This window comes from Heptranchias perlo, chromosome 2 (assembly GCF_035084215.1).
Source record: "Heptranchias perlo isolate sHepPer1 chromosome 2, sHepPer1.hap1, whole genome shotgun sequence".
Taxonomy (NCBI): domain Eukaryota; kingdom Metazoa; phylum Chordata; class Chondrichthyes; order Hexanchiformes; family Hexanchidae; genus Heptranchias; species Heptranchias perlo.
In genome coordinates this window covers 68,240,668-68,267,612 of record NC_090326.1, presented here as the reverse complement: position 1 = coordinate 68,267,612, position 26,945 = coordinate 68,240,668, and the positions used below count along the sequence as shown (strand labels likewise).

At 43.7% G+C, this 26,945-nt stretch overlaps 1 protein-coding gene across 2 annotated transcripts in view; it reads left to right on the top strand.

Annotated features, from left to right (window-relative positions):
* Positions 1-513: 513 nt before the first annotated feature.
* hibadhb (3-hydroxyisobutyrate dehydrogenase b) overlaps positions 514-26,945 on the top strand; it is a 127,317-nt gene continuing 100,885 nt past the window's right edge. Inside the window, exons 1-2 of one of the 2 annotated variants that reach the window (XM_068002472.1) lie at positions 514-646; positions 7,425-7,585. In XM_068002472.1, coding sequence (XP_067858573.1) covers positions 577-646; positions 7,425-7,585 — 231 coding nt within the window. In that variant the 5' untranslated portion in view covers positions 514-576. The remainder of the gene's footprint in view (positions 647-7,424; positions 7,586-26,945) is intronic. The other variant, XM_068002481.1, reaches the window with a different exon arrangement.

The window sequence follows — 26,945 nt, the reverse complement described above, 5'->3', positions numbered from 1 at the left end:
AGGAAGAACTGAAGATTTTACAGGACGTATATACTACTCTGAGTAATGCATCCTTGAACATCCTGAGTGGAATATAGAAACCTGTTGTGCAACACTAATGCTTCATACCATTCTTGAAATACCTATCTAGGGAAACAGCAGCAAAAGTTAAAATATGCAAATTGTACTACTGCAGCATTGAAGCTGTCGCCAAGGCAAAAGTTATAAACTTGGTGTTTTAAGATGTATTTCACAATACGGAATATGAATCAACAAAAAAAAAGCCTCTAATACTGAACAATCTCTCTCATACACAAAATCCCATATCTGGTAAACAAACACGAGCCCGCATCTCTATAAACAGCAGACTCTTCCAACATCAACCCCAACCTCTAGTGCTTGTAATAGAAACTATTTCAGAGGATGTCCCGGCATTAGGTGGTGCTGATTGGATGAGATCGCGTCCCTGCCCCGCACTTGTGCATTGGTGCCGCAGCCTGTCAATCAGCGTGCAGCCCGTCGCTTCCGCTTGTTTTGGGATAGGCTGGTTGGTAAGGGAGTTGCAAGAGGTCGAGGTTGGGGAGACAAGGCTGAAGTATGGCGGCTATTATAAGGAGGTCAGCGAACTTCTTACTCAAATATAGCAGCTATGTTCGCCACTGTTTTGGTAAGGCTTTCTTATTTATTTGCTCAAATTAAACCCTGAGTTTAATTGCTGGCTTGGATATTAGCAATGTTGATACCGAGGGTGCCTAAAGGTTTTGCAGGACATACGAGTCTGAGAAATGTTCCCTTAGGCAAAGTGGAAGCCGACATAACCTAAATGGAATACTGATATTTCTGCTCTTTTGTACATTGACACCCATACAGAAATGCTTAAACAGGCCTTATTTTCATTCGTGCTGTGCAAGTTAGGAAAGCGATTTCCAGTGTTAGAAATCTATCACTTTTATATCTGATTGTATTACATTTACACGTTGTGGATTGTTGCACACCAGTTGATTTGATTGATTTTTTGTTTGTATTGTTAATCCATCATGAAAAGCATTAGTATTTCACTGTGTACAGTAGAATATACAGGACTTAGATCAGTAAATGTTAACATTTTCTTTTTTTGGAAACAAATTTTGTTTAAGTGAAATTCTTTGCATCAAATGTTTGCTCTTGATGGAATTTTCATCATCCTGTTTGCCTAAAATAGAAACAAGTTTGGAGTTCTTGTTAAAAATGATATTGCATTGGACTTTAGTTTGCATATTCTTCTCTAACAAATTAGAGATTGAATTTGGGTTTTTCAAACAAATGAATGCAGAATTGACACTTTTATAGTGCTGCAGAATTACTAGCAATAACTGTACAGTCAAATTCCACCAATGTTATTGTGCTGATTCCTCATGCCCCCATACTTGAAGTTTAAAAACTGAATGTGACTTTTTTTAATGGTGTTTTTTTCCCCCTAATTTTCTGTTCCCAAGGTGCTGACTCTTGATGGGATACACAAATGCTAGCAGCTCTCCAGCATCTCAGCTGAGGGCCATTCCTCATATGTTAGTCAAGACAATGGGTGACAGAAAGCTATTTGACCAAGGAGGGCAGTCTTGTTTGCCAAGTACCTCCATCCTCACTAGGCTACACAGGTTTCCTGTAAAATATATTGAATTCAAAGTCTTTTTCCTCATCCCTTCTTGACCCTGCTCCACCCTCTGTTTGCAAAGTCTACTCTCAATAATCAGCAAAGTGATGGAAGGTGTCGTCGACAGTGCTATCAAGCGGCACTTACTCACCAATAACCTGTTCACCAATGCTCCGTTCGGGTTCCGCCAGGACCACTCGGCTCCAGACCTCATTACAGCCTTGGTCCAAACATGGACAAAAGAGCTGAATGCCAGAGCTGAGGTGAGAGTGATTGCCCTTGACAGCAAGGCAGCATTTGACGGAGTGTGGCACCAAGGATCCCTAGTAAAATTGACGTCAATGGGAATCGGGGAAAACTCTCCAGTGCCTGGAGTCATACCTAGCACAAAGGAAGATGGTAGTGGTTGTAGGAGGCAATCATCTCAGCCCCAGGACATTGCTGCAGGAGTTCCTCAGGGCAGTGTCCTAGGCCCAAACATCTTCAGCTGCTTCATCAAAAGCCTTCCCTCCATCATAAGGTCAGAAATGGGGATGTTAGCTGATGATTGCACAGTGTTCAGTTCCATTCGCAACCCCTCAGGTAATGAAGTAGTCAGTGCCTGCATGCAACAAGACCTGGACAACATCCAAGCTTGGGCTGATAAGTGGCAAGTAACATTCGTGCCAGACAAGTGCCAGGCATTGACCATCTCCAACAAGAGAGAGTCTAACCCACCTCCCCTTGACATTCAACGGCATTACCATCACCGAATCCCCCACCATCAACATCCTGGGGGTCACCATTGACCAGAAACTTAACTGGACTAGCCATATAAATACTGTGGCTACAAGAACAGGTCAGAGGCTGGATATTCTGCGATGGGTGACTCACCTCCTGACTCCCCAAAGCCTTTCTACCATCGACAAGGCACAAGTCAAGAGTGTGATGGAATACTCTTCTCTTGCCTGGATGAGTGCAGCACCAACAACACTCAGGAAGCTCGACACCATCCAGAACAATGCAGCCCACTTGATTGGCACCCCATCCACCACCCTAAACATTCACTCTCTTCACCACTGGCACACTGTGGCTGCAATGTGCACCATCCAGAGGATGCACTGCAGCAACTCGCCAAGGCTTTTTCGACAGCACCTCCCAAACCCGTGACCTCTACCACCTAGAAGGACAAGGGCAGCAGGTACATGGGAACAACACCACCTGCACTTTCCCCTCCAAGTCACACACCATCCCGACTTGGAAATATATCGCTGTTCCTTCATCGTCGATGGGTCAAAATCCTGGAACTCCCTTCCTAACAGCACTGTGGGAGAACCTTCACCACACGGACTGCAGTGGTTCAAGAAGGTGGCTCACCTCCACCTTCTGAAGGGCAATTAGGGATGGGCAATAAATGCTGGCCTCTCCATCGACGCCCACATCCCACGAACGAATTTTTAAAAAAAAACAACTCCAGTCTTGCCTCTTCTCCCACAGCCTTTGGCCCTTTGACTTTGGCTTTCTGTTTCTCCCCACCATTACTAGAAGAGCCTTCAGCTGCAACATCTCTATATTATAGAACTTGCTCCCTATACCCCTCTGATTCTCTTGGTTGAAGGTTTTTAAAGAGAAACAAGTATTCAGTCACTTTTCCCACCAAGACTTAGGATTTGTTCCTTTTTACTTTTCCCTGTGTGAAGCATCTTGGGATGTTTTTCTATGTTAAAGACATTATGTAAATACATATTATTCTGTAGTCTTATTTTGACCCTGGTGATGGCCACATAGAATGGTTACAACACGGAAGGAGGCCATTCAGCCTATCAAGTCTGTGCCGGCTCTCTGCAAGAGCAATCCAGCTAGTACCACTCCTCAGTCCTATCCCCGTAGCCCTACGAATTATGAATGATACATCAGCATGCGCCAGATGTCACAATTTGCTACAGATGCAAAACAGTCTTATTTTTAAAAAGTGAAAAATGCCAGTTATTTAACGCATTTTGTTTCTGATCCGGAGCTGAAATTGAGGAGCATTTTACAGTTTGCCGAGTTTCAAATCAAACAATTGAACTCAATGACTTGAAATTGTTTAAGGCACCTAAATGTATCCGAGCAGAATAATTCATTGTACATTTAATGCTGTAAAACCGCATATCATCTGACATGCCATGAACAACACTACAGGACATAATAGGGTAAATATGCTAAACTGTTAAAAATGTAAAAGAAAGTACCCAGTGTTTTCATCCTGGGAGCTTCTGGCATCCACCTGAAACTGATGAGAACTTTTCAACCCGTGAAGTTTCCTGGCCAAACAACGATTAAACTGGCTCACGTCAGCCTCTGTTTGCTTCAAACAGTTAGGCTTTGTGCATTTAAATCTATGTATATGTATGAAAGTGTCTCATCTACTGCACACATTCCAAATGTTGCATTTTGTTACAGATGCAAAGCAATCTTAAAAAAGAAAGCCAAGCACTTCATCCTGTGTTATTATGACCTGGAGCCTGAAATCTATAAGAAATTTACCGATCTCTAATTGACCTCAGTAGTTTGCAAGTAGCTGCAAATACCAGGATTCCCACAGAGTACTTGAGCCTTCAAGGGACAGGTCCTGATCCTGATCCCAGATTACCCACCATGGGAGATTTGTCTGAATGAAAGAAAGCCTGTCATTTTTAATTAATCCAGCGTTTGATTTGAAGAATGCAAAGCAATTACACATTGCAGCATTAAAGCAACACACACCTACACTTCAGCAGCAGATGGTGCGTTATGTGATATAATGTTCCTGTATTTATAAACAGAAAATCCTCTGACTTATTGTGAGCTGCACCACAGGAGGTCCACTAAAATCTTCATTCTAACTCGGCAACTGGCTCCTGCGGGGAGGGTTGTTTAGGCTGCAGACTTCTCCCAAACTCTGTACAATATAGTCAGTATTGCAAATAATACTGGTTTCAAAAGTTCTGCTTACCCTACCCCTAGGAGAGCATTTCATTAAGTGGCTGGGTAAAATAAAATTTTCAACTCAAGTTAATGCTGACCAAGCTAATTGGGCAATGTTGAAAATGTAAGAAGAGCACAATGCTTTGCTTACTGATCAGGAATTTAGAAATAATGTACAAATCTGGACGATGGAGAACTTTGATTCACATTATTATAAAGTTCAACTTCAGCTGCCAGAGTAACAGCAATGATATTAAATTGGTCAGCCAATGGGGACTCTTATTTTATCTCAATCCATTCAATTCTGTGTTCAGCCAAACATGAATGATTGGCCTGTGTAACTAATTTAATGAAAAAAATCAATGTGTTAAAATGCCTTTTATCTCGGCTTCCTTGTCTGCTATGGAAGGAGATGGAAATGGTGGGCTCAGTTTCATATTTATGACAATATTTTTGATGATGGTGATTTTAATAGGCAAATATCCAGGTTTATTGAGGAACCAATGTTTTTTTCTTCCCTCCATTCACCTATGACCTCAATTTTTAAAATTGAAATTCACATTCAAGTTTAAAAATGGAGATTTAAGTTGATGTTGCTTTATTAATAAACAGTGAAAGTAAACTATAGCTTCAATATCATCAAAAAAATAGTTTGAATAGTCATCTCAGTTAGGCATGTTAAGTGCCACCTTGTCTCAGTTGATAGCAATCTAGTCCGAATCAGAAGGCTGTAAGTTCAAGACTCGCTCCAGGATTTGAGCATACAATCTAGGCTGACACTCCATTGCAGTAATGAAGGTATGCTGCAATGTGCAAGGTGTTGTCTTTTGCATGAGACATTAAACTGAGGTCCATTTACCTGCTGCAGTGTTTCAGATGGATGTTGAAGATCTTATGAAACTATTTGTGTGTGTGTCCTGGCCCCCATTCCTCCCTCAATCAACACCATCCAAACAGATTAACTAGTCATCCATCTTATTTTATTTGTGGAATCTTACTGACTGGAAAATGGCTGCCACAAGTCAAAAATGCTGAGTGGCTGCAACATTCGAGTGGCATTGCACCTGTAAGTGCTGCTGTGTCATGTTGTATGACTTATGAACTTTATTGGAATTTTCTCCTGCTATGATGTGACTAGCTGAGGGATATCAGAGATTTAAGCCATTTTGGAAATGTAAGTCTTTATGTGCACTGATGAGATTTGTCTGAATGGTTCTGAATTGTAGAAATTTACAGCATAACCACAGAATACATTTTCCAGCTGAATTTAATAAATTGCCATTTAATTAGGTGAAATACAGAAATGATACAAACTATTTGAAATAATGGGTTGGGTTCAGGCAGCCGGTTTCGTCTCGGCTTGGGTATCTTAGATTGTGACTGCCAAAGATATTTTAAATCTTAACTGTTTAACTGCATTTGGGCAATAATGTTATCTATTATATATTAAAAATGCTGAGTGGCTGCAACATTCTAATGGCATTACACCTATAAGTGCTGCTGTGACACGTTATGTGACTTATGAACTTTAGTGGGACTTCCTATATTATGTGACGAGCTGCTGTTCTCTCTCTTCCCCGAGTATCCTCCTCTCACCTGGGTCCAGTTATCCCTCTGCCTTCTTATTCTGCTTGACCTAAACTTGCTTGGCCTTGATTCTTTGCGCAGAATGCCATGGGAGATTAATTCGTGTAAAATATTTTAGCCATTTGAGCATATCTTTTTTTTAAAAATCCCTTTTTTAATACATCCTCTGTTGTGCATTTTCAGTCCTCCAATTCTTAAATAGTTTAAAAACTAAAAAGAACAAATATTTTATTTGTTTCCCTTTGTATAATTAAGTGCATTTTTTTTAGATTATTCCAATTCATGAGTTCAGAGAAGAGGAACTAAAATGATTCTGGCATTTTAGTCTTCAGAGGCCCACAGAACTGAACTTTTGGAGAAAAGTCTGAAGTGTTACAATTTATTCAGTCTTTATAATGAGAAATGTGGATGTAAGCAGCCTATTTAACTTGGCCGGTAATCATGGACTATGGTGGAAGAGTGTGAAATTAGTGAGACTAGATCAGCAGTGTCCAAACTTTTTGTTTTTGAGGGCCCTTAGATGCATACCATGGATCCTTGCAGGCTGCATATCAAGTTTAAATCAATACTCCTGTTAACTTGTATGTATCTCAAGCTATAGATTCTAACAGATCTTACTGTTCTGATTTAAAGATTTATCTATCAATGAGGCTATAGCACTGAAAACCACCTTTTCCCAACTCCCAGGTCAACAGAATTCAAACAGGATAAAGCAGGAAGTAAGAAATATAGCACAATTTAAAAACTAGTTTGCCTAGGTTTCTTGGGTTGGGTTGGTTTGCTAAGACTAATGGGCTAAATGATTAGATTATAGGATGTAGTTTGGACAGATCTGGATTAGAGATTAGGAGATTTTTGTCCTGCATAGTGCAGTTGATGATATGGAATAGATTACCATGAAGAGCAGTGAGTTATATTGATTAACTCCTTTTAAAGTACTGGGAAAATGGGGGATTGAGCATTATAAGGACGTGCATAGACACCAATGATTGAACACTATGGAAGGGCTGGGACTGTGAATGAGTCACTTGTAGAAATGAACAGGACAGAGTTGTAAGTGTGAGTTGTCAAGTTAGACTAATTGAAATTGGCTAACTCAGCACAAACAAGAAATCGACCTGCACCTTCCGATCTGTGTGGCTTACCATTACATTAGGCAGTCGCCCTGTGCGGATAAAGTCATCCGGGGAATTTTTTAAATGTTATTATACACTAACTTTTTTGTAAACCATGAATGTAAAATAGCAAAGTATGAAATGCATCACTCTGTCATTGTTAAAAATGATTGGGTTAATAGTGTCTTCCAGATCAATGGCCTCTAAAGCCCCAGTGGGATTCGTTGGGCTGGGCAACATGGGTAATCCAATGGCAAAGAACCTCATAAAGCATGGCTATCCCATTATTGCTGCAGATGTCTTCCCAGAGTCGTGCAAAGAAATACAGGATTTAGGAGCACAGGTAATATCTGACTGGGAACTGCAATATTTGTCATTTGATATACTTGTACAGACTGTGGAACATTGTTAGGACTTGTGTTGCATTTTGTTTAACTGTATTCTAAGAGGTCAGTTTACATTTAACTAATCCTTTCCTCTCCAAGAAATCAAACACTACAATTTAAAGGAACAATACTGTTTAAAAGGAAAATATCACCCTTTTTTCTCGAAAGAAATTCTCCCCATATCCTTCTCCTCAAGGCAATGACTTCTTGGAGTACAGTTCCAAGGGTTCCAGAAGCCCTCCAGCAAATTGAGCCTGGACAGTGATAGAAACATAACAACATAGAAAATAGGAGCAGGAGTAGGTCATTCCGCCCTTCGAGCCTGCTCCGCCATTCAATATGATCATGGCTGATCCTCTATCTCAATACCATATTCCCACTCTCTCCCCCTACCCCTTGATGCCTTGTGTCTAGAAATCTATCTAGCTCCTTCTTAAATATATTCAGTGACTTGGCCTCCACAGCCTTCTGTGGTAGAGAATTCCACAGGTTCACCACCCTCTGAGTGAAGAAATTTCTCCTCGTCTCAGTCCTAAATGTCCTACCCCGTATCCTGAGACTGTGACCCCTCGTTCTGGACCCCCCCAGCCAGGGGAAACATCCTCCCTGCATCCAGTCTGTCTAGCCCTGTCAGAATTTTATATGTTTCAATGAGATCTCCTCTCATTCTTCTAAACTCGAGTGAATACAGGCGGAGTTGACCCAATCTCTCCTCATAGGATAGTCCTGCCATCCCAGGAATCAGTCGAGTGAACCTTCGCTGTACTCCCTCTATGGCAAGTATATTCCTTCTTGGGTAAGGAGACCAAAACTGCACACAATATTCCAGATGTGGTCTCACCAAGGCCCTGTATAACTGCAGTAAGACATCCTTGCTCCTATACTCAAATCCTCTTGCAGTGAAGGCCAACATACCATTTGCCTTCCTAACTGCTTACTGCACCTGCATGTTTACTTTCAGTGACTGGTGTACAAGGACACCCAGGACCCTTTGTACATCAACTTTCCCCAATCTATCACCATTTAAATAATACTCTGCCTTTCTGTTTTCCCTTCCGAAGTGGATAACTTCATTTATCCACATTATACTGCATCTGCCATGTATTTGCCCACTCACTCAACTTGACTAAATCGCCTTGAAGCCTCTTTGTATCCACCTCACAACTCACAATCCCACCTAGTTTAGTGTCATCAGCAAACTTGGAAATATTACATTTGGTTCCCTCATCCAAATCATTGATATATATTCTGAATAACTGGGGCCCAAGCACTGATTCCTGCGGTACCCCACTAGTCACTGCCTGTCACCCCGAAAAAGACCCATTTATTCCTACTCTGTTTCCTGTCGGTTAACCAATTTTCAATCCATGCCAGTATATTACCACCAATCCCATATGCTTTAATTTTGCACACTAACCTCTTATGTGGGACTTTATCAAAGGCCTTCTGAAAATCCAAATAAACCACATGCACTGGTTCTCCCTTATCTATTCTACCAGTTACATCCTCAAAAACTCCAGTAGGTTTGTCAAACATGATTTCCCTTTCATAAATCCATGTTGTCTTTGTCTAATCCTGTTGATATTTTCTAAATGTCCTGTTATCACATCCTTTATAATGGACTCTAGCATTTTCCCTACTACTGATGTTAGGCTAACCGGTCTGTAGTTCCCTGTTTTCTCTCTCCCTCCTTTTTTAAATAGTGGGGTTACATTTGCCACCCTCCAATCTGCAGGAACTGTTCCATAATCCATAGAATTTTGGAAGATGACAACTAATACATCCACTATTTCCATGGCTACCTCTTTTAGTACTCTGGGATGCAGATTATCAGTCCCTGGGGATTTATCGGCTTTCAGTCCCATTAATTTCTCGAGCACTTTTTTTACTAATACTAATTTCCTTTAATTCCTCCTTCTCACTAGTCCCTTGGTTCTCTAGCATTTCTGGGAAGTAATTTGTGTCCTCTTCCATGAAGACAGAACCAAAGTATTTGTTTCATTGCTCTGCCAATTCCCTATTCCCCATTATAAATTCTCCCGTTTCTGACTTAGGGACCTACATTTGTCTTCACTAATCTTTTTCTTTTTACATACTTGTAGAAGCTTTTACAGTCCACTTTTATGTTCCTTGCAAGTTTACTCTCATACTCTATTTTTCCCCTCTTAATCAATCTCTTGGTCCTTTTTTGCTGAATTCGAAACTGCTCCCAAACCTCAGGCTTGCTAATTTTTCTGGCAACTTTATATGACTCCTCTTTGGATCTAATACTATCCTTAATTTCTTTTGTTAGCCATTGTTGGGCCGCATTTCCTTTCGTGTTTTTGTGCCAGAAAGGAATATATGATTGTTGCAATTCATGCAATCGTTCCTTAAATGTTAGACATTGCCTGTCCACCGTCATGCCTTTTAATGAAGCTTCCCAATCTATCATAGCCAACTCACTCCTCATACCTTCGTAGTTTCCTTTGTTTAGATTTAGGACCATAGTTTTGGATTGGACTACTTCACTTTCCATCTTAATGAAGAATTCTATCATGTTATGGCCATTCTTCCCTAAAGGACCCAGCATAACAAGATTATTAATTAATCCCTTCTCATTGCACAATACCCAATCTAGGATAGTCAGTTCCCTAGTTGGCTCCTCAACGTACTGGTCTAAAAAACCATCTTGTACACGCTCCAGGAATTCATCCTCCACAGTATTATTGCTAATTTGGTTTGGCCAGTCTATATACAGATTAAAGTCACCCTTGATTACTGTAGTACCCTTGTTACATACATCTCTAATTTCCTGTTTGATGCCATCCCCTACATTACCACTACTGTTTGGAGGCCTATAGACAACTCTCACCAGTGTTTTCTGCCCCTTGGTGCTTCTTAACTTCACCCAGACTGATTCTACATCCTGATTTTCTGAGCCAATATCCTTTCTCACTATTGCTCTGATTTCATCCTTTACTAACAACGCCACCCCATCTTCTTTTTCTTTTTTGCCTGTCCTTCCTAAATATCGAATACCCTTGGATATTCAGCTCCCAGCCTTCGTCACCCTGCAGCCATGTCTCTGTAATTGCTATTATATCATATCTGTTTACATTTATTTGCCCTGTTAATTCATCTACCTTATTACAAATGCTTTGTGCGTTCAGATACAGTGCCTTTAGATATGTCTTTTTAACATTTTTAGACATCTTAACATTTTTTTGTACTATGGCCCTATTTGTTTGTTTGTACGCTCTGTCCCTCCCTGACTCAGTCTGGTTATCCTTACCCCAATCACTTTCCTGTATTGCTTCCTTGTCTTTTCTGTTTAGCATTCTAGATTTCTCTCCACCCAGACCCTCCCTCCCCCACCCCCGCCTGCCCCTTATTTAGTTTACAGTCCTATCTACCTCCCTAGTTATTCGATTCGCTAGAACTCTAGTCCCAGCATGGTTCAGGTGTAGTCCGTCCCAACAGAACAGCTCTCACTTTCCCCAGTACTGGTGCCAATGCCCCACGAATCAAAACCCACTTCTCCCACACTAATCTTTGAGCCACGCATTCATCTCCTTGATCCGATTGACCCTATGCCAATTTGCTTGCGGCTCAGGTAATAATCCAGAGGTTATTACCTGTGTGGTTCTGCTTTTTAATTTAGTCCCTAGCTGCTCAAATACTCTCAGCAGAACCTTTTTCTAAGTCCTATTTATGTCGTAGGCTGGAAGGCTATTTAATCATGGGGTGCATCACAGATAAGCCCCAATCTGTCCTCCCTCAATATCAGCAAACATATACTTATCAGCAGTGGTTATTGGATAGTAAGAACGAGTTGGATCTATGGCTGATATTTTCCTCCTTGGTTCAGGAATGCTAAGGCCAGTTGTAGTACACCCACACCAATTCACTGAACGAACAATGAAGCCTGAGACTTTCTGGTCTTCACAGCTTGATGCCACACCACAATTTCCTGGTGTCAGAGTCAGCAACCGCAACGTATATTTATACAGTCATTGGGCGGAATTAACAGTTGCTGGTGAACGAACGGCACCCACATAAGGAACATAAGAAATAGGAGCAGGAGTAGGCCAATCGGCCCCTTGAGCCTGCTCCGCCATTCAATAAGATCATGGCTGATCTGATCCTAACCTCAAATCTAAATTCATGTCCAATTTCCTGCCTGCTCCCCGTAACCCCTAATTCCCTTTACTTCTAGGAAACTGTCTATTTCTGTTTTAAATTTATTTAATGATGTAGCTTCCACAGCTTCCTGGGGCAGCAAATTCCACAGACCTACTACCCTCTGAGTGAAGAAGTTTCTCCTCATCTCAGTTTTGAAAGAGCAGCCCCTTATTCTAAGATTATGCCCCCTAGTTCTAGTTTCACCCATCCTTGGGAACATCCTTACCGCATCCACCCGATCAAGCCCCTTCACAATCTTATGTTTCAATAAGATCGCCTCTCATTCTTCTGAACTCCAATGAGTAGAGTCCCAATCTACTCAACCTCTCCTCATATGTCCACCCCCTCATTCCCGGGATTAACCGAGTGAACCTTCTTTGTACTGCCTCGAGGGCAAGTATGTCTTTTCTTAAGTATGGAAACCAAAACTGTATGCAGTATTCCAGGTGCGGTCTCACCAATACCTTATATAACTGCAGCAATACCTCCCTGTTTTTATATTCTATCCCACTAGCAATAAAAGCCAACATTCTGTTGGCCGCCTTGATCACCTGCTGCACCCACATACTAACTTTTTGATTTTCTTGCACTAGGACCCCCAGATCCCTTTGTACTGCAGTACTTTCCAGTTTCTCTCCATTAAGATAATAACTTGCTCTCTGATTTTTCCTGCCAAAGTGCATAACCTCACATATTCCAATATTGTATTGCATCTGCCAAATCTCCGCCCACTCACCCAGCCTGTCTATATCCCCTTGTAGGTTTTTTATGTCCTCCTCACTCTCTACTTTCCCTCCCATCTTTGTATCATCTGCAAACTTTGATATGTTACACTCGGTCCCCTCCTCCAAATCGTTAATATAGATTGTAAAGAGTTGGGGACCCAGCACCGACCCCTGCGGAACACCACTGGCTACTGGTTGCCAGTCCGAGAATGAACCATTTATTCCAACTCTCTGCTTCCTGTTAGATAACCAATCCTCCACCCATGCCAGAATATTACCCCCAATCCAGTGATTCTTTATCTTGAGCAATAATCTTTTATGTGGCACCTTGTCGAATGCCTTCTGGAAGTCTAAATACACTACGTCCACTGGTTCCCCTTTATCCACCCTGTACGTTATGTCCTCAAAGAACTCGAGCAAATTTGTCAGACATGACTTCCCCTTCGTAAAGCCATGCTGACTTTGTCCTATTAAATTATGTTTATCCAAATGTTCCGCTACTGTCTCCTTAATAATAGACTCCAAAATTTTACCCACCACAGATGTTAGGCTAACTGGTCTATAATTTCCAGCCTTCTGCCTCCTACTCTTTTTAAATAAGGGTGTTACATTAGCAGTTTTCCAATCTGCCGGGACCTTTGCCGAGTCCAGAGAATTTTGGAAAATTATTACCAAAGCATCCACAATCCCTACTGCCACTTCCCTCAAGACCCTAGGATGTAAGCCATCAGGTCCAGGGGATTTATCCGCCTTGAGTCCCATTAATTTACTGAGTACCAATTCCTTAGTGATTTTAATCCTATTTAGCTCCCCCCCCCCCCCCCCCCCCCCACCCCTAGAGCCCCCTGTTTGTCCAGTGTTGGGATATTCTTAGTGTCCTCTAACCATTCGTTAGACTCGCTCATGCCCATTTAATTTTGTATGCTTTTGCACGACAAGTTTCTGTAAGTGGGAGATCGAAACATCCTGCACAGGGCAAGCAACTGTGTTGCCACAACCAATCAGATTGAAGAATTGTTAATGACCAGCGCAGTGTCTGAACCAGTAAGTGTAACTATTCTATCAGGTACAGGATGCTAAATAAAGAGAGAGAAAGAAAGATTGGATTAAGAGATAGAGAATAAAGTTTTTAAAAAAAATTATAAGAACACCAACAACAATTAAAACCTGAAGGAATGAGACTCCACACTTGTAAAAGTTAATTTTCGGTGCCAGAGAGTTTGTTTTGGCAGTCGTTAAGACTTATCGCACTGTTAAAAATGATACTTAGACTGACAGGGACATGCCCTAACTTTCTGTGGTAAGTTTAGTTTGTATCTACCATGCAGGTACAAGAACTTCACCCCATTCAACAATGCCTTTGAATGGTGAGTCAGACAGCGAGATGCCATTTTTTCAAAGCTAACGGAGGATCGACGCATCTCAGGCAGCAACTTCTGGATTTTCCTATTTAACCATACATCTATCTGCCTCGCCTGAAGTTGCTGTGCGATTTGCGCGTAAATAACGGTGAGCGCCGTTAGCCTCCCTGTCATTTTGACGGTAAATTCTGGCCCATTAATTTTGTCACCTTCTATAAACTTTCCTCCCTTGCCACTGACTCCATCCCCCTCCCTGGTTACTCATTCAAGCAATGCACAATTTCAACGTCCTGTTTGACCCTGAATTGAGCTTCAAACCCCATACCTTATCAATCATCAAATTTGCTTACTTCTATCTTTGCCTCTGCCCTTGCCTCATTACTGCCACTGTTGAAACCCTTATCTGAGTTTTTGTCACCTCTAAACTCAATTTGTCCAAATCCCTTCCAGCTGGCATCCTGGCTGCCGCCCTCTATATATACTCCAACTCATGCAAAACTCTGCCACTCCCTACTTGACCTGCACTGAGACGTGCTTCTCCATCATCCCCTGTTCTGACCTTCATTGGCTCCATGTCCACATCAATGCATCAAATTGATCTCCAAATCCTCATCTACAGATTCTTCCTCCACAACCTTGCTCCACCCTAACGAGCCAACTTCCTCCAGCCTTGTGTACCCTCCTGTCCTCCTTTGTATCCTCCACCTCTTTCCTCCCTCTGCTGCACCATTGGTGCACAGCTTTGAATTGTCTCTACTTTCTAACTTCCTCCCTAAATATCTCCTCCTCTCTATCTCTTTTAAAAGCTGTCTCAAAACTAATCCTTTGCTCATCTCTCCCAATTCTTCTATAATGGTATTGGTACCTTTTATTCCTTTCTGAAGTACCTTTAGACATTTTGTGACATTAACATACATAAGTTGTGATACAGCAAAGGCTATGGGCCCCGACAACATCCCAGCTGTAGTGCTGAAGATTTGTGCTCCAGAACTAGCCGCGTCTCAAGCCAAACTGTTCCAGTACAGCTACAACACTGACATCCACCCGACAATGTGGAAAATTGCCCAGGTATGTCCTGTCCACAAAAAGCAGGACAAATCCAATCGGCCAATTACCGCCACATCAGTCTACTCTCAATCATCAGCAAAGTGATGGAGAGTGTCGTCGACAGTGCGATCAAGCGACACTTACTCACCAATAACCTGCTCACCGATGCTCAGTTTGGGTTCCACCAGGACCACTCGGCTCCAGATCTCATTACAGCCTTGGTCCAAACATGGACAAAAGAGCTGAATTCCAGAGGTGAGGTGAGAGTGACTGCCCTTGACATCAAGGCAGCATTTGACAGAATGTGGCACCAAGGAGCCCTAGTAAAATTGAAGTCAATGGGAATCAGGGGGAAAACTCTCAGTGGCTGGAATCATACCGAGCACAAAGGAAGATGGTAATGGTTGTTGGAGGCCAATCATCTCAGCGCCAGGACATTGCTGCAGGAGTTCCTCAGGGCAGTGTCCTAGGCCCAACCATCTTCAGCTGCTTCATCAATGACCTTCCCTCCATCATAAGGTCAGAGATGGGAATGTTCACTGATGATTGCACAGTGTTCAGTTGCATTCGCAACCCCTCAGATAATGAAGCAGTCCACGCCCATGCAGCAAGACCTGGACAACATCCAAGCTTGGGCTGATAAGTGGCAAGTAACATTCGTGCCAGGCAATGACCATCTCCAACAAGAGAGAATCTAACCACCTCCCCTTGACATTCAACGGCATAACCATCGCCGAATCCCCCACCATCAACATCCTGGGGGTCACCATTGACCAGAAACTTAACTGGACCAGCCATATAAATACTGTGGCTACAAGAGCAGGTCAGAGGCTGGGTATTCTGCCGCGAGTGACTCACCTCCTGAATCCCCAAAGCTTTTCCACCATCTACAAGGCACAAGTCAGGAGTGTGATGGAATACTCTCCACTTGCCTGGATGAGTGCAGCTCCAACAACACTCAAAAAGCTTGACATCATCCAGGACAAAGCAACCTGCTTGATTGGCACCCCATCCACCACCCTAAACATTCACTCCCTTCACCACCGGCACACGGTGGCTGCAGTGTGTACCATCCACAGGATGCACTGCAGCAACTCGCTAAGACTTCTTCGACAGCACCTCCCAAACCCGCGACCTCTACCACCTGGAAGGACAAGCATAAGGGCAGCAGGCACATGGGAACAACACCACCTGCACGTTCCCCTCCAAGTCACACACCATCCCGACTTGGAAATATATCGCCGTTCCTTCATTGTCGCTGGGTCAAAATCCTGGAACTCCCTTCCTAACAGCACTGTGGGAGAACCGTCACCACACGGACTGCAGCGGTTCAAGAAGGCGGCTCACCACCACCTTCTCAAGGGCAATTAGGGATGGGCAATAAATGCTGGCCTCGTCAGCGATGCCCACATTCCATGAACAAATTTTAAAAAAATAAAATATTACTCAAGTGGGTTATGTTAAATAACAATGAAGTGTGCGGAGTCATACCCTGTAGTGAGTCAATCACACTGGTCATACACAAAAATGCTTTGAAGTTGGTCAAGGAAGACAGAGGATGACAATTGGGCTGAGTAGAGCATTACACAGAAGCGGGCTAAAAAGAGATTGTGTGCTAAGAAAAACTGCAAAGGGACAAAACAGCACATGAAGAAATTGTTCGAAATTTGAGTCGGGGAAGTTTAAAAAAAACCTAAATGATCCAAATGGAAAGTGCACATTTGAGGACAGGAATGGGCATCCACAATCAGAAAGTCTGACGTTCATTGTCTTGGGTCATGCATGAAGAATAGGTGTTGGAGGGCTGTTGATGACCATGAACCACACTGAGTCACCAGTTTATATTATTTATTGGAAGAATTGCTATACAACAACAACTTGCATTTATAACACCTTTTTAATGTACAAAAACGTACCAAAAGCTTCAGAGGTGTAAGCCAAAAATGCCTGCTGAACCAAAGAACATGTTAGATGATTAAAAGCTTGGTCATAGAGTTGGGTTTTAAAGAGATCTTAAAGAAGCGGAGGGAATTCCAGAGAGTGGGACCTAGGTGGCTGAAGGAACAGCCACAATGCACAGGAACAGGAGGAGGCCATTTAGCCCCTCGAGCCTGTTCACCATTCCATGAGATTATGGCTGATCTGTAACCTAACTCCATATACCTGTCGTAGCCCCATAGCCCTTAATATCATTGGTTAACAAAAATCTATCAATCTCAGATTTAAATTTAACAATTGAGCTCGCATCAACTGCCATTTGCGGAAGAGAGTTCCAAGCTTCTACCACCCTTTGTGTGTAGAAGTGTTTCCTAACTTCACTTCTGAAAGTCCTGGCTCTAATTTTTAGGCTATGTCCCCTAGTCCTAGACTCCTCAACCAGTGGAAATAGTTTACCCCAGAGAGTTGAATACATTCAAAACAGAGATCGATGGATTTCTAGATATTAAAGGCATCAAGGGATATGGGGATAGTGCAGAAAATGCCGTTGAGGTAGAAGATCAGCCATGATCTTGTTGAATGGTGGAGCAGGCTCATGAGGCTGTATACCTGCTCCTATTTCTTATGTTTCTCTCTACCTACCCTATCAGTTCCCCTTAATATCTTGGAACTTCAATCCAATCACCCCTTAATCTTCTAAATTCCAGGAAATACAACCCTAGTTGTGTAATCTCTCCTCGTAATTTAACCCTTGGAGTCCAGGTATCATTCTGGTAAATCTGCACTCCCTCCAAGCCAATATATCCTTCCGAAGGTGCGGTGCCCAGAACTGAACACCGTACTCCAGGTGCAGTCTAATCAAGGCTTTGTATAGCTGTAGCATAACTTCTACCCCCTTGTATTCTAGTCCTCTAGATATAAAGGCTAACATTCCATTAGCCTTTTTAATTATTTTCTGTACCTGTTCATGACATTTTAATGATCTATGTACATGGACCTCTAAGTCACTTTGGACCTCCACTGTTTCGAGCTTTTAACCATTTAGAAAGTACTCTGATCTATCCTTTTTAGGTCCAAAGTGGATGATGTCACACTTGCCTACATTGAAATCCATTTGCCACAGTTTTGCCCATTCACTTAATCTGTTAATATATCTCTAATTTTAATCTTCCATCTACAGTGCTTACAATGCTATCTATCTTTGTGTAGCTAATAAAGGAAAGTATTCCATATGCTTTCTCAACCACCTTATCTACCTGTCCTGCTACCTCCAGGGATCTGTGGACATGCACTCCAAGATCCCTCACTTCCTTTACACCTTTCAGTATCCTCCCATTTATTGTGTACTCCCTTCCCAAATGCATTAACTCACACGTCTCTGGACTGAAATCCATTTGCCACTTTTCCGCCCACCTGACCAGTGCATTGATATCTTCCTGCAGTCTGCAGCTTTCCTTCTCAATATCAACCATACGGCCAATTTTTGTATCATCTGCAAACTTCTTGATCAAGCTCCCCACATTCAAGTCCAAATCATTAATATATATACCACAAAAAGCAAGGGACCTAGTTTTGAGACTTGCAGGACCCCACTGGAAACAGCCTTCCTTTCGCAAAACACCCGTTAACCATGACCCTTTGCTTTCTGCCACTGAGTCAATTTTGGATCCAACTAGCCACTTTCCCTTGGGCTTTTACTTTTTTGACTAGTCTGCCATGTGGGACCTTGTCAAAAGCCTTGCTAAAATCCATGTAGACTACATCAAAAGCATCGACCCTCCTTGTTGCCTCCTCAAAAAATTCAATCAAGTTGGTCAGACATGACCTTCCCTTAACAAATCCATGCTGACGGTCCTTGATTAACCCATGCCTTTCTAAATGACTATTTATGCTATCCCTCAGAATCGATTCCAATAATTTGCCCACCACCGAGGTTAGACTGACTGGCCTATAATTACTCTTTCTATTTCCTTCTCCCTTTTTCCAACAATGGTTCAATGTTAGCAGTCCTCCAATCCTCCGGCACCATCCTGTAGCCAGGGAGGATTGGAAACTGATGGTCAGAGCCTCCGACGTTTCCTCCCTTGTTTCTCTTAACAGCCTGGGATACATTTCATCCGGGCCTAGTGATTTATCTACTTTCAAAGATGCTAATCCCTTTAATACTTCCCCTCTTATCCAATATTTATCCCATCCAATATTTCACACTCCTTCTTTACCACAATCTCTGCATTGCTCCCCGCCCCCCCTTTTGTGAAGACAGACACAAAGTATTCGTTAAGAACCATACCACAACGTCTGCCTCACACATAGATTACCTTTTTGGTCTCTAATAGGCCCTACCCTTTCCTGAACCATGCTGGAACCAAAATTCTAGCAAATTGAATAACTAGGGAGGTAGATAGGGCTTCAAACTAAATAAGGTTGGGGGGTGGGGGGAGGGTCCTGGTGGAGAGAAATCTAGAATGCTGAAGAGAAAAGACAAAGAAGCAGTGCAGGAAAGTGGCTGGGGTAAGGATAACCAGATTGTGTCAGGAAGGGATAGAGCTTACAAACAAATAGGGTCCAGGTAAGAAAAAATGGTAAGACAAATAGGGCCATAGTACAAAAAAAATGTTGAGATGTCTAAAAATGTTAAAAAGATAAATCTAAAGGCACTGTATCTGAATGCACGAAGCATTCGTAATAAGGTCAACGAATTAACAGCGCAAATAAATATAAACTGATACGATATAATTGCAATTACGGAGACATGGCTGCTGGGAGCTGAATATCCAAGGCTTAACATTTAAGGAACGATTGCATGAATTGCAACAATTATACATTCCTTTCTGGTGCAAAAGGAAAAGCGGCCCAACCATGGCTAACAAAAGAAATTAAGGATAGTATTAGATCCAAAGAGGAGTCATATAAAGTTGCCAGAAAAAGTAGCAAGCCTGTGGATTGGGAGCAGTTTAGAATTCAGCAAAAAAGGACCAAGAGATTGATTTAAGAGGGGAAAAATAGAGTATGAGAGTAAACTTGCAAGGAACATAAAAATGGACTGTAAAAGCTTCTACAAGTATGTAAAAAAAAAAAAGATTAGTGAAGACAAATGTAGGTCCCTTACGGTCAGAAATGGGAGAAATTATAATGGGGAACAAGGAAATGGCAGAGCAATTAAACAAATACTTTGGTTCTGTCTTCATGGAAGAGGACACAAATTACTTCCCAGGGAACCAAGGGACTAGTGAGAAGGAGGAATTAAAGGAAATTAGTTTTGGTAAAAAAAATAGTGCTGGAGAAATTAATGGGACTGAAAGCCAATAAATCCCCAGGGCCTGATGATGTGCATCCCGGAGTACTAAAAGAGGTAGCCATGGAAATAGTGGATGCATTGGTTGTCATCTTCCAAAATTCTATAGATTATGGAACAGTTCCTGCAGATTGGAGGGTGGCAAATGTAATCCCACTATTTTAAAAAAGGAGGGAGAGAGAAAACAGGGAACTGCAGACCGGTTAGCCTAACATCTGTAGTCGGGAAAATGCTAGAGTCCATTATAAAGGATGTGATAACAGGACACTTAGAAAATATCAACGGGATTAGACAAAGTAAACATAGATTTATGAAAGGGAAATCATGTTTGGCAAACCTACTGGAGTTCTTTGAGGATGTAACTGGTAGAATAGATAAGGGAGAACCAGTGGATGTGGCTTATTTAGAATTTCAGAAGGCCTTTGATAAAGTCCCACATAAGAGGTTAGTGTGCAAAATTAAAGCACATGGGATTGGCGGTAATATACTGGCATAGATTGAAAATTTGTTACGACAGGAAATAGAGTAGGAATAAGTGGGTCTTTTTCGGGGTGGCAGGCAGTGACTAGTGGGGTCCTGCAGGGATCAGTGCTTGGGCCCCAGCTATTTACAATATAGATCAATGATTTGGATGAGGGAACCAAATGTAATATTTCCAAGTTTGCTGATGACACAAAACTAGGTGGGATCGTGAGTTGTGAGGAGGATGCAAAGAGGCTTCAAGGCGATTTAGACAATTTGAGTGAGTGGGCAAATACATGGCAGATGAGGTATAATGTGGATAAATGTGAATTTATCCACTCCTTTGGAAGGGAAAACAGAAAGACCGTATTATTTAAATGGTGATAGATTGGGGAAAGTTGATGTACAAAGGGACCTGGGTGTCCTTGTACACCAGTCACTGAAAGCAAATATGCAGGTGCAGCAAGCAGTTGGAAAGGCAAATGGTATGTTGGCTTTCATTGCAAGAGGATTTGAGTACAGGAGCAAGAATGTTTTACTGCAGTTATACAGGGCCTTGGTGAGACCACACCTGGAGTATTGTGTGCAGTTTTGGTCTCCTTACCTAAGAAAGGATATACTTGCCATAGAGGGAGGGCAGCGAAGGTTCACCAGACTGATTCCTGGGATGGCAGGACTGTCATATGAGGAGAGATTGGGTTGACTCGGCCTGTATTCACTCGAGTTTAGAAGAATGAGAGGGCATCTCATTGAAACATATATAAAATCTGACAGAGCTGCACAGACTGGATGCAGGGAGGATGTTTCCCCTTGCTGGGGGCGTCCAGAACAAGGGGTCACAGTCTCAGGATATGGGATAGGACATTTAGGACTGAGACAAGGAGAAATTTCTTCACTCAGAGGGTGGTGAACCTGTGGAATTCTCTACCACAGAAGGCTGTGGAGGCCAAGTCACTGAATATATTTAAGAAGGAGCTAGATAGATTTCTAGACACAAGGCATCAAGGGTATGGGAGAGTCCTGGAATATGGTATTGAGATAGAGGATCAGCCGTGTTCATATTGAATGGCAGAGCAGGCTCGAAGGGCCGAATGGCCTACTCCTCCTATTTTCTATGTTTCTATGTTTTCTTAGTTATCCTCTTGCTCTTAATGTATTTATAAAACATTTTTGGGTTTTCCTTAATTTTACTTGCCAGTACTTTTTCATGCCCTCTCTTTGCTTTCCTAATTTGCTTTTTAATTTCACCCCTGCACTTTCTATGCTCCTCTTGGCTTTCTGCAGTATTGTGCTCTTGGTGTCTGACATAAACTTCCCTTTTTTGCCTTATCTTACCTTGTATGCTCCTTGTCATCCAGGGGGCTCTAGATTTGGCAGTCCCACCCTCTTTGTGGGAACGTGTTTACTCTGAACCCCTTGTATCTTCTCCCTTGAACGTCTCCTCCTTCATCTGACACTGATTTATCTTCAAGTAGCTGTTTCCTGTCCACTTTTGCTAAATCACTTCTCAGCTTAGTAAAATTGGTCTTTCACCAATTTAGAACTTTTAGTCCTGATCTACCTTTGTCCTTTTCCATAACTATGCTAAATCTAACTGAATTATGATCACTACAACCAAAATGCTCTCCCACTGACACTCCTTCCACCTGTCCAGCTTCATTCCCTAAAACTAAATCTAGAACTGCCCCCTCTCTTGTTGGGCTTGCTATTTACTGCCGAAAAAAGTTCTCCTGGATGCAATTTAAGAATTCTGTGCCCTCTATACCTTTTGCACTGATTGTATCCCAGTTAATGTTAGGGTGGTTGAAATCCCCTACTATTAATGCCCTATTGTTTTTGCACCTCTCAGAAATTTGCCTACGTATTTGCTCTTCTATCTCCCTCTGACTGTTTGGGGGTCTATAGTACACACTCCCAGTAATGTTTTTGTTCTTTAGCTCAACCCATAATGGCCTCATTTGATGATCCTTCTAACATATCATCCCTCCTCACAGCTGTAATTGTTTCTTCAACCAATATTGCCATCCCCCTCTCTATCTCTTCTGAAATCCCTGTAACCAGGTATGTTGAGCTGCCACTCCTGCCCCTGTTTAAACCACGTTTCTGTAATAGCTAAGATATCGTGTCTGTCTGTGCTCTTAGCTCATTTGCCTTATTCACTATATTCCTTGCATTGAGGTATATACCATTAAGCACTGCCAAACTCATTTGTTGTCTAGTCTAGTTTCTAACCTTTATTTCCTCTGCCTTCTAAACTCACTTACTAATTTTCTGCCTTCCATTTTCAGCTCTGTTTCTCGCCCTTCTGAATCTATGCTAAGTTTCCCATCCCCCTGCCAAGCTAATTTAACCCACCCCGACAGCACTAGCAAGCCTCCCTGCAATGATATTGGTCCCGGCCCAGTTGAGATGCAACCTGTCCGGCTTGTACAGATCTCACCTCACTCAGAACCGGTCCAAATGCCCCAGGAATCTAAAGCCCTCCCTCTTGCACCATCTCTCCAGCCACGCATTCATCTGCTGTACCCTCCTATTTCTGTACTCGCCAGCACGTGGCACTGGGAGTATTCTGGAGATTACTACCTTTTGAGGTCCAGCTTCTTAATCTCTTTCCTAACTCAAAATTTGCCTGAAGGACCTCATCCCTCTTTCTACCTATGTCGTTTGTACCGATACGGACCACGACCTCTGGCTGTTCGCCCTCCACCTCCAGAATGTTCTGCAGCCGCTCGGTGATATCCTTGTCCCCGGCACCAGGGAGGCAACATACCATTCTGGAATCTCGTTTGCGGCCACAGAAACGTTTGCCTGTTCCCCTAACTATAGAATCCCCTATCACTATCGCTTTCCTAACCATTCTCCCCTCACACCACCTCCCCCACACCCTACCCCTGTACAGCTGAGCCACCACTGGTGCTGTGGACTTGGTTCTGGCTGCACTCCCGTGAGGAACCCTCTTCCCCCACCAATATTCAGTACTGAATACCGGTTACAGAGTGAGATGCCCCCAGGGGACTCCTGCACTACCTGCCTGGTCCTCATTGTCTGTCTGGCAGTTACCCAGTCCCTCTCTGCCTGCACTCTCAAGCTGTGGGGTGACCACCTCCTGAAACGTGCTATCCACGAAACTCTCAGCCTCACGGATGCACTGCAGTGATGCCAGCTGCTGCTCGAGCTCCTCCAGCTGACGATACATCCTGCATATTTGGTTGTCCAGGACACGGGAAGCGCTCTGGAGTTCCCATGTGGCACAGGCCGGGCATTCGGCGGGTCTGAGCTGCCCTGCCATGCCTCGATTTATTATTGTATTATTAACTAAACTTAACAAAAATAAACTTAAAGGCTTTATATAAAAAAAACGCTCACCAGCTACTTACCAATCAGCTTCTTCCCTTGTGCTGACGTCACTTGAGGTGTTTTTTCACCTCTCTCTCCTCTCTCGCTCCTCTTATCTGTGATCCCACTCTCCGCTCTCTCCTCTCTCGCTCCTCCTTTTATCAGTGATCCCGCTCTCCGCTCTCTCTCTCTCCTCTCTCGCTCCACTTATTGCTGATCCCGCTCTCTCTCTCCCCTCTCTCGCTCCACTTATTGCTGATCCCGCTCTCTCTCTCTCTCCTCTCTCGCTCCACTTATTGCTGATCCCGCTCTCTCTCTCTCTCGCTCCACTTATTGCTGATCCCGCTCTCTCTCTCTCTCCTCTCTCGCTCCACTTATTGCTGATCCCGCTCTCTCTCTCTCTCTCCTCTCTCGCTCCACTTATTGCTGATCCCGCTCTCTCTCTCTCTCCTCTCTCGCTCCACTTATTGCTGATCCCGCTCTCTCTCTCTCCTCTCTCGCTCCACTTATTGCTGATCCCGCTCTCTCTCTCTCTCCTCTCTCGCTCCACTTATTGCTGATCCCGCTCTCTCTCTCTCTCCTCTCTCGCTCCACTTATTGCTGATCCCGCTCTCTCTCTCTCTCCTCTCTCGCTCCACTTATTGCTGATCCCGCTCTCTCTCTCTCTCCTCTCTCGCTCCACTTATTGCTGATCCCGCTCTCTCTCTCTCTCCTCTCTCGCTCCACTTATTGCTGATCCCGCTCTCTCTCTCTCTCCTCTCTCGCTCCACTTATTGCTGATCCCGCTCTCTCTCTCTCTCCTCTCTCGCTCCACTTATTGCTGATCCCGCTCTCTCTCTCTCTCCTCTCTCGCTCCACTTATTGCTGATCCCGCTCTCTCTCTCTCTCCTCTCTCGCTCCACTTATTGCTGATCCCGCTCTCTCTCTCTCTCTCCTCTCTCGCTCCACTTATTGCTGATCCCGCTCTCTCTCTCTCTCCTCTCTCGCTCCACTTATTGCTGATCCCGCTCTCTCTCTCTCTCCTCTCTCGCTCCACTTATTGCTGATCCCGCTCTCTCTCTCTCTCCTCTCTCGCTCCACTTATTGCTGATCCCGCTCTCTCTCTCTCCTCTCTCGCTCCACTTATTGCTAATCCCGCTCTCTGTCTCTCTCTCCTCTCTCGCTCCACTTATTGCTGATCCCGCTCTCTGCCTCTCTCCTCTCTCGCTCCACTTATTGCTGATCCCGCTCTCTGCCTCTCTCCTCTCTCGCTCCACTTATTGCTGATCCCGCTCTCTGCCTCTCTCCTCTCTTGCTCCACTTATTGCTGATCCCGCTCTCTGCCTCTCTCCTCTCTCGCTCCACTTATTGCTGATCCCGCTCTCTGCGCTCTCTCCTCTCTCGCTCCACTTATTGCTGATCCCGCTCTCTGCGCTCTCTCCTCTCTCGCTCCACTTATTGCTGATCCCGCTCTCTGCGCTCTCTCTCTCCTCTCTCGCTCCACTTATTGCTGATCCCGCTCTCTGCGCTCTCTCTCTCCTCTCTCGCTCCACTTATTGCTGATCCCGCTCTCTGCGCTCTCTCTCTCCTCTCTCGCTCCACTTATTGCTGATCCCGCTCTCTGCGCTCTCTCTCTCCTCTCTCGCTCCACTTATTGCTGATCCCGCTCTCTGCGCTCTCTCTCTCCTCTCTCGCTCCACTTATTGCTGATCCCGCTCTCTGCGCTCTCTCTCTCCTCTCTCGCTCCACTTATTGCTGATCCCGCTCTCTGCGCTCTCTCTCTCCTCTCTCGCTCCACTTATTGCTGATCCCGCTCTCTGCGCTCTCTCTCTCCTTTTATCGCTCCACTTATTGCTGATCCCGCTCTCTGCGCTTGCTCTCTCCTTTTATCGCTCCACTTATTGCTGATCCAGCTCTCCGCGCTCGCGCTCTCCTTTTATCGCTGATCCCGCTCTTGGCTTGGCAAAGGGAGGGAGGATGCACGAGAGACCAGTGTCCGAAGAATAAGGAGTTTGGGAGAGGGTTGTAGTGCTGACAAAGGTTACAGAGATGGGCATGGGAGAGTCCATGAAGGGATTTAAACATAAGGCTGATCATTTTAAATTTGAGGCCTGGATCAGCCTGAAACAGTGGCTGGAATTGATTGAGAGTGTGTGGAATTTGTAGCAGGGGCCGAAGCTGATGGCTTCAATCTTCCTAATGTTTACCTGGAGAAAATTGGGCTCATCCAAGACTGGATGTCGAACAAGCAGTCTGACTTGTAGAGATGGTGGAGAGATGGAGCTCGGTGTTAGCGTATATTTGGAAACTGACCCCATGTCTTCAGATGATGTTACCAAGCGGCAGCATATAGATGAGGAATAAGAGGGCCAGGGATGCATCCTAGTGATCTCTAGGGCAGTGGAGTGGGCACGGCAAGAGAAGCCAATGCTGGGGATGCTCTGCCATTAATTGGATAGGTAAAAGTGGAACCAAGTGGGGGCAGTCCCACTGTGCTGGACAAAGGAGCAAATAAGTTGGAGGAGGATGCTGTGGTTGATCGTGCAGCAAGGTCAAGCAGAGATAATGCACCATAGTCACAGTCGTAAGTCATTTGTGACTTTGGTTAGGGCCGGTTTGGTTCTGTGGCAGGGGAGGAAACCTAATTGGAGATATGGAAGTGGAGTTGTGGCACTGGTTTGGGAGGCAACATATGTTCAAGCACTCTGGAGAAGGCACAGTAGTTTGCAAGGACAGAGGGTTGAAGGTGGATTTTTTTTTTTGATGAGGCAGGTTGATGATGGCAGTTTTGAAAAGGAGGAGGAGGAGAGTTAACTAGGAGAGGGAACTATTTACAATGTCAGCTAGCATGGCCACTAGGAAAGGAAGTTATGTTGGGAAGCAATTTAGTGGGAATGGGTTCATGGGAGCAAGAGGTAGGTTTCATGGTGAGATGGGCATGGAGGGCGATGGAAGAGAAGCTAGAGAGAGATTTGGGTTCAGGGCTAGGGCAGGAGGAAGCCTGGGGGAA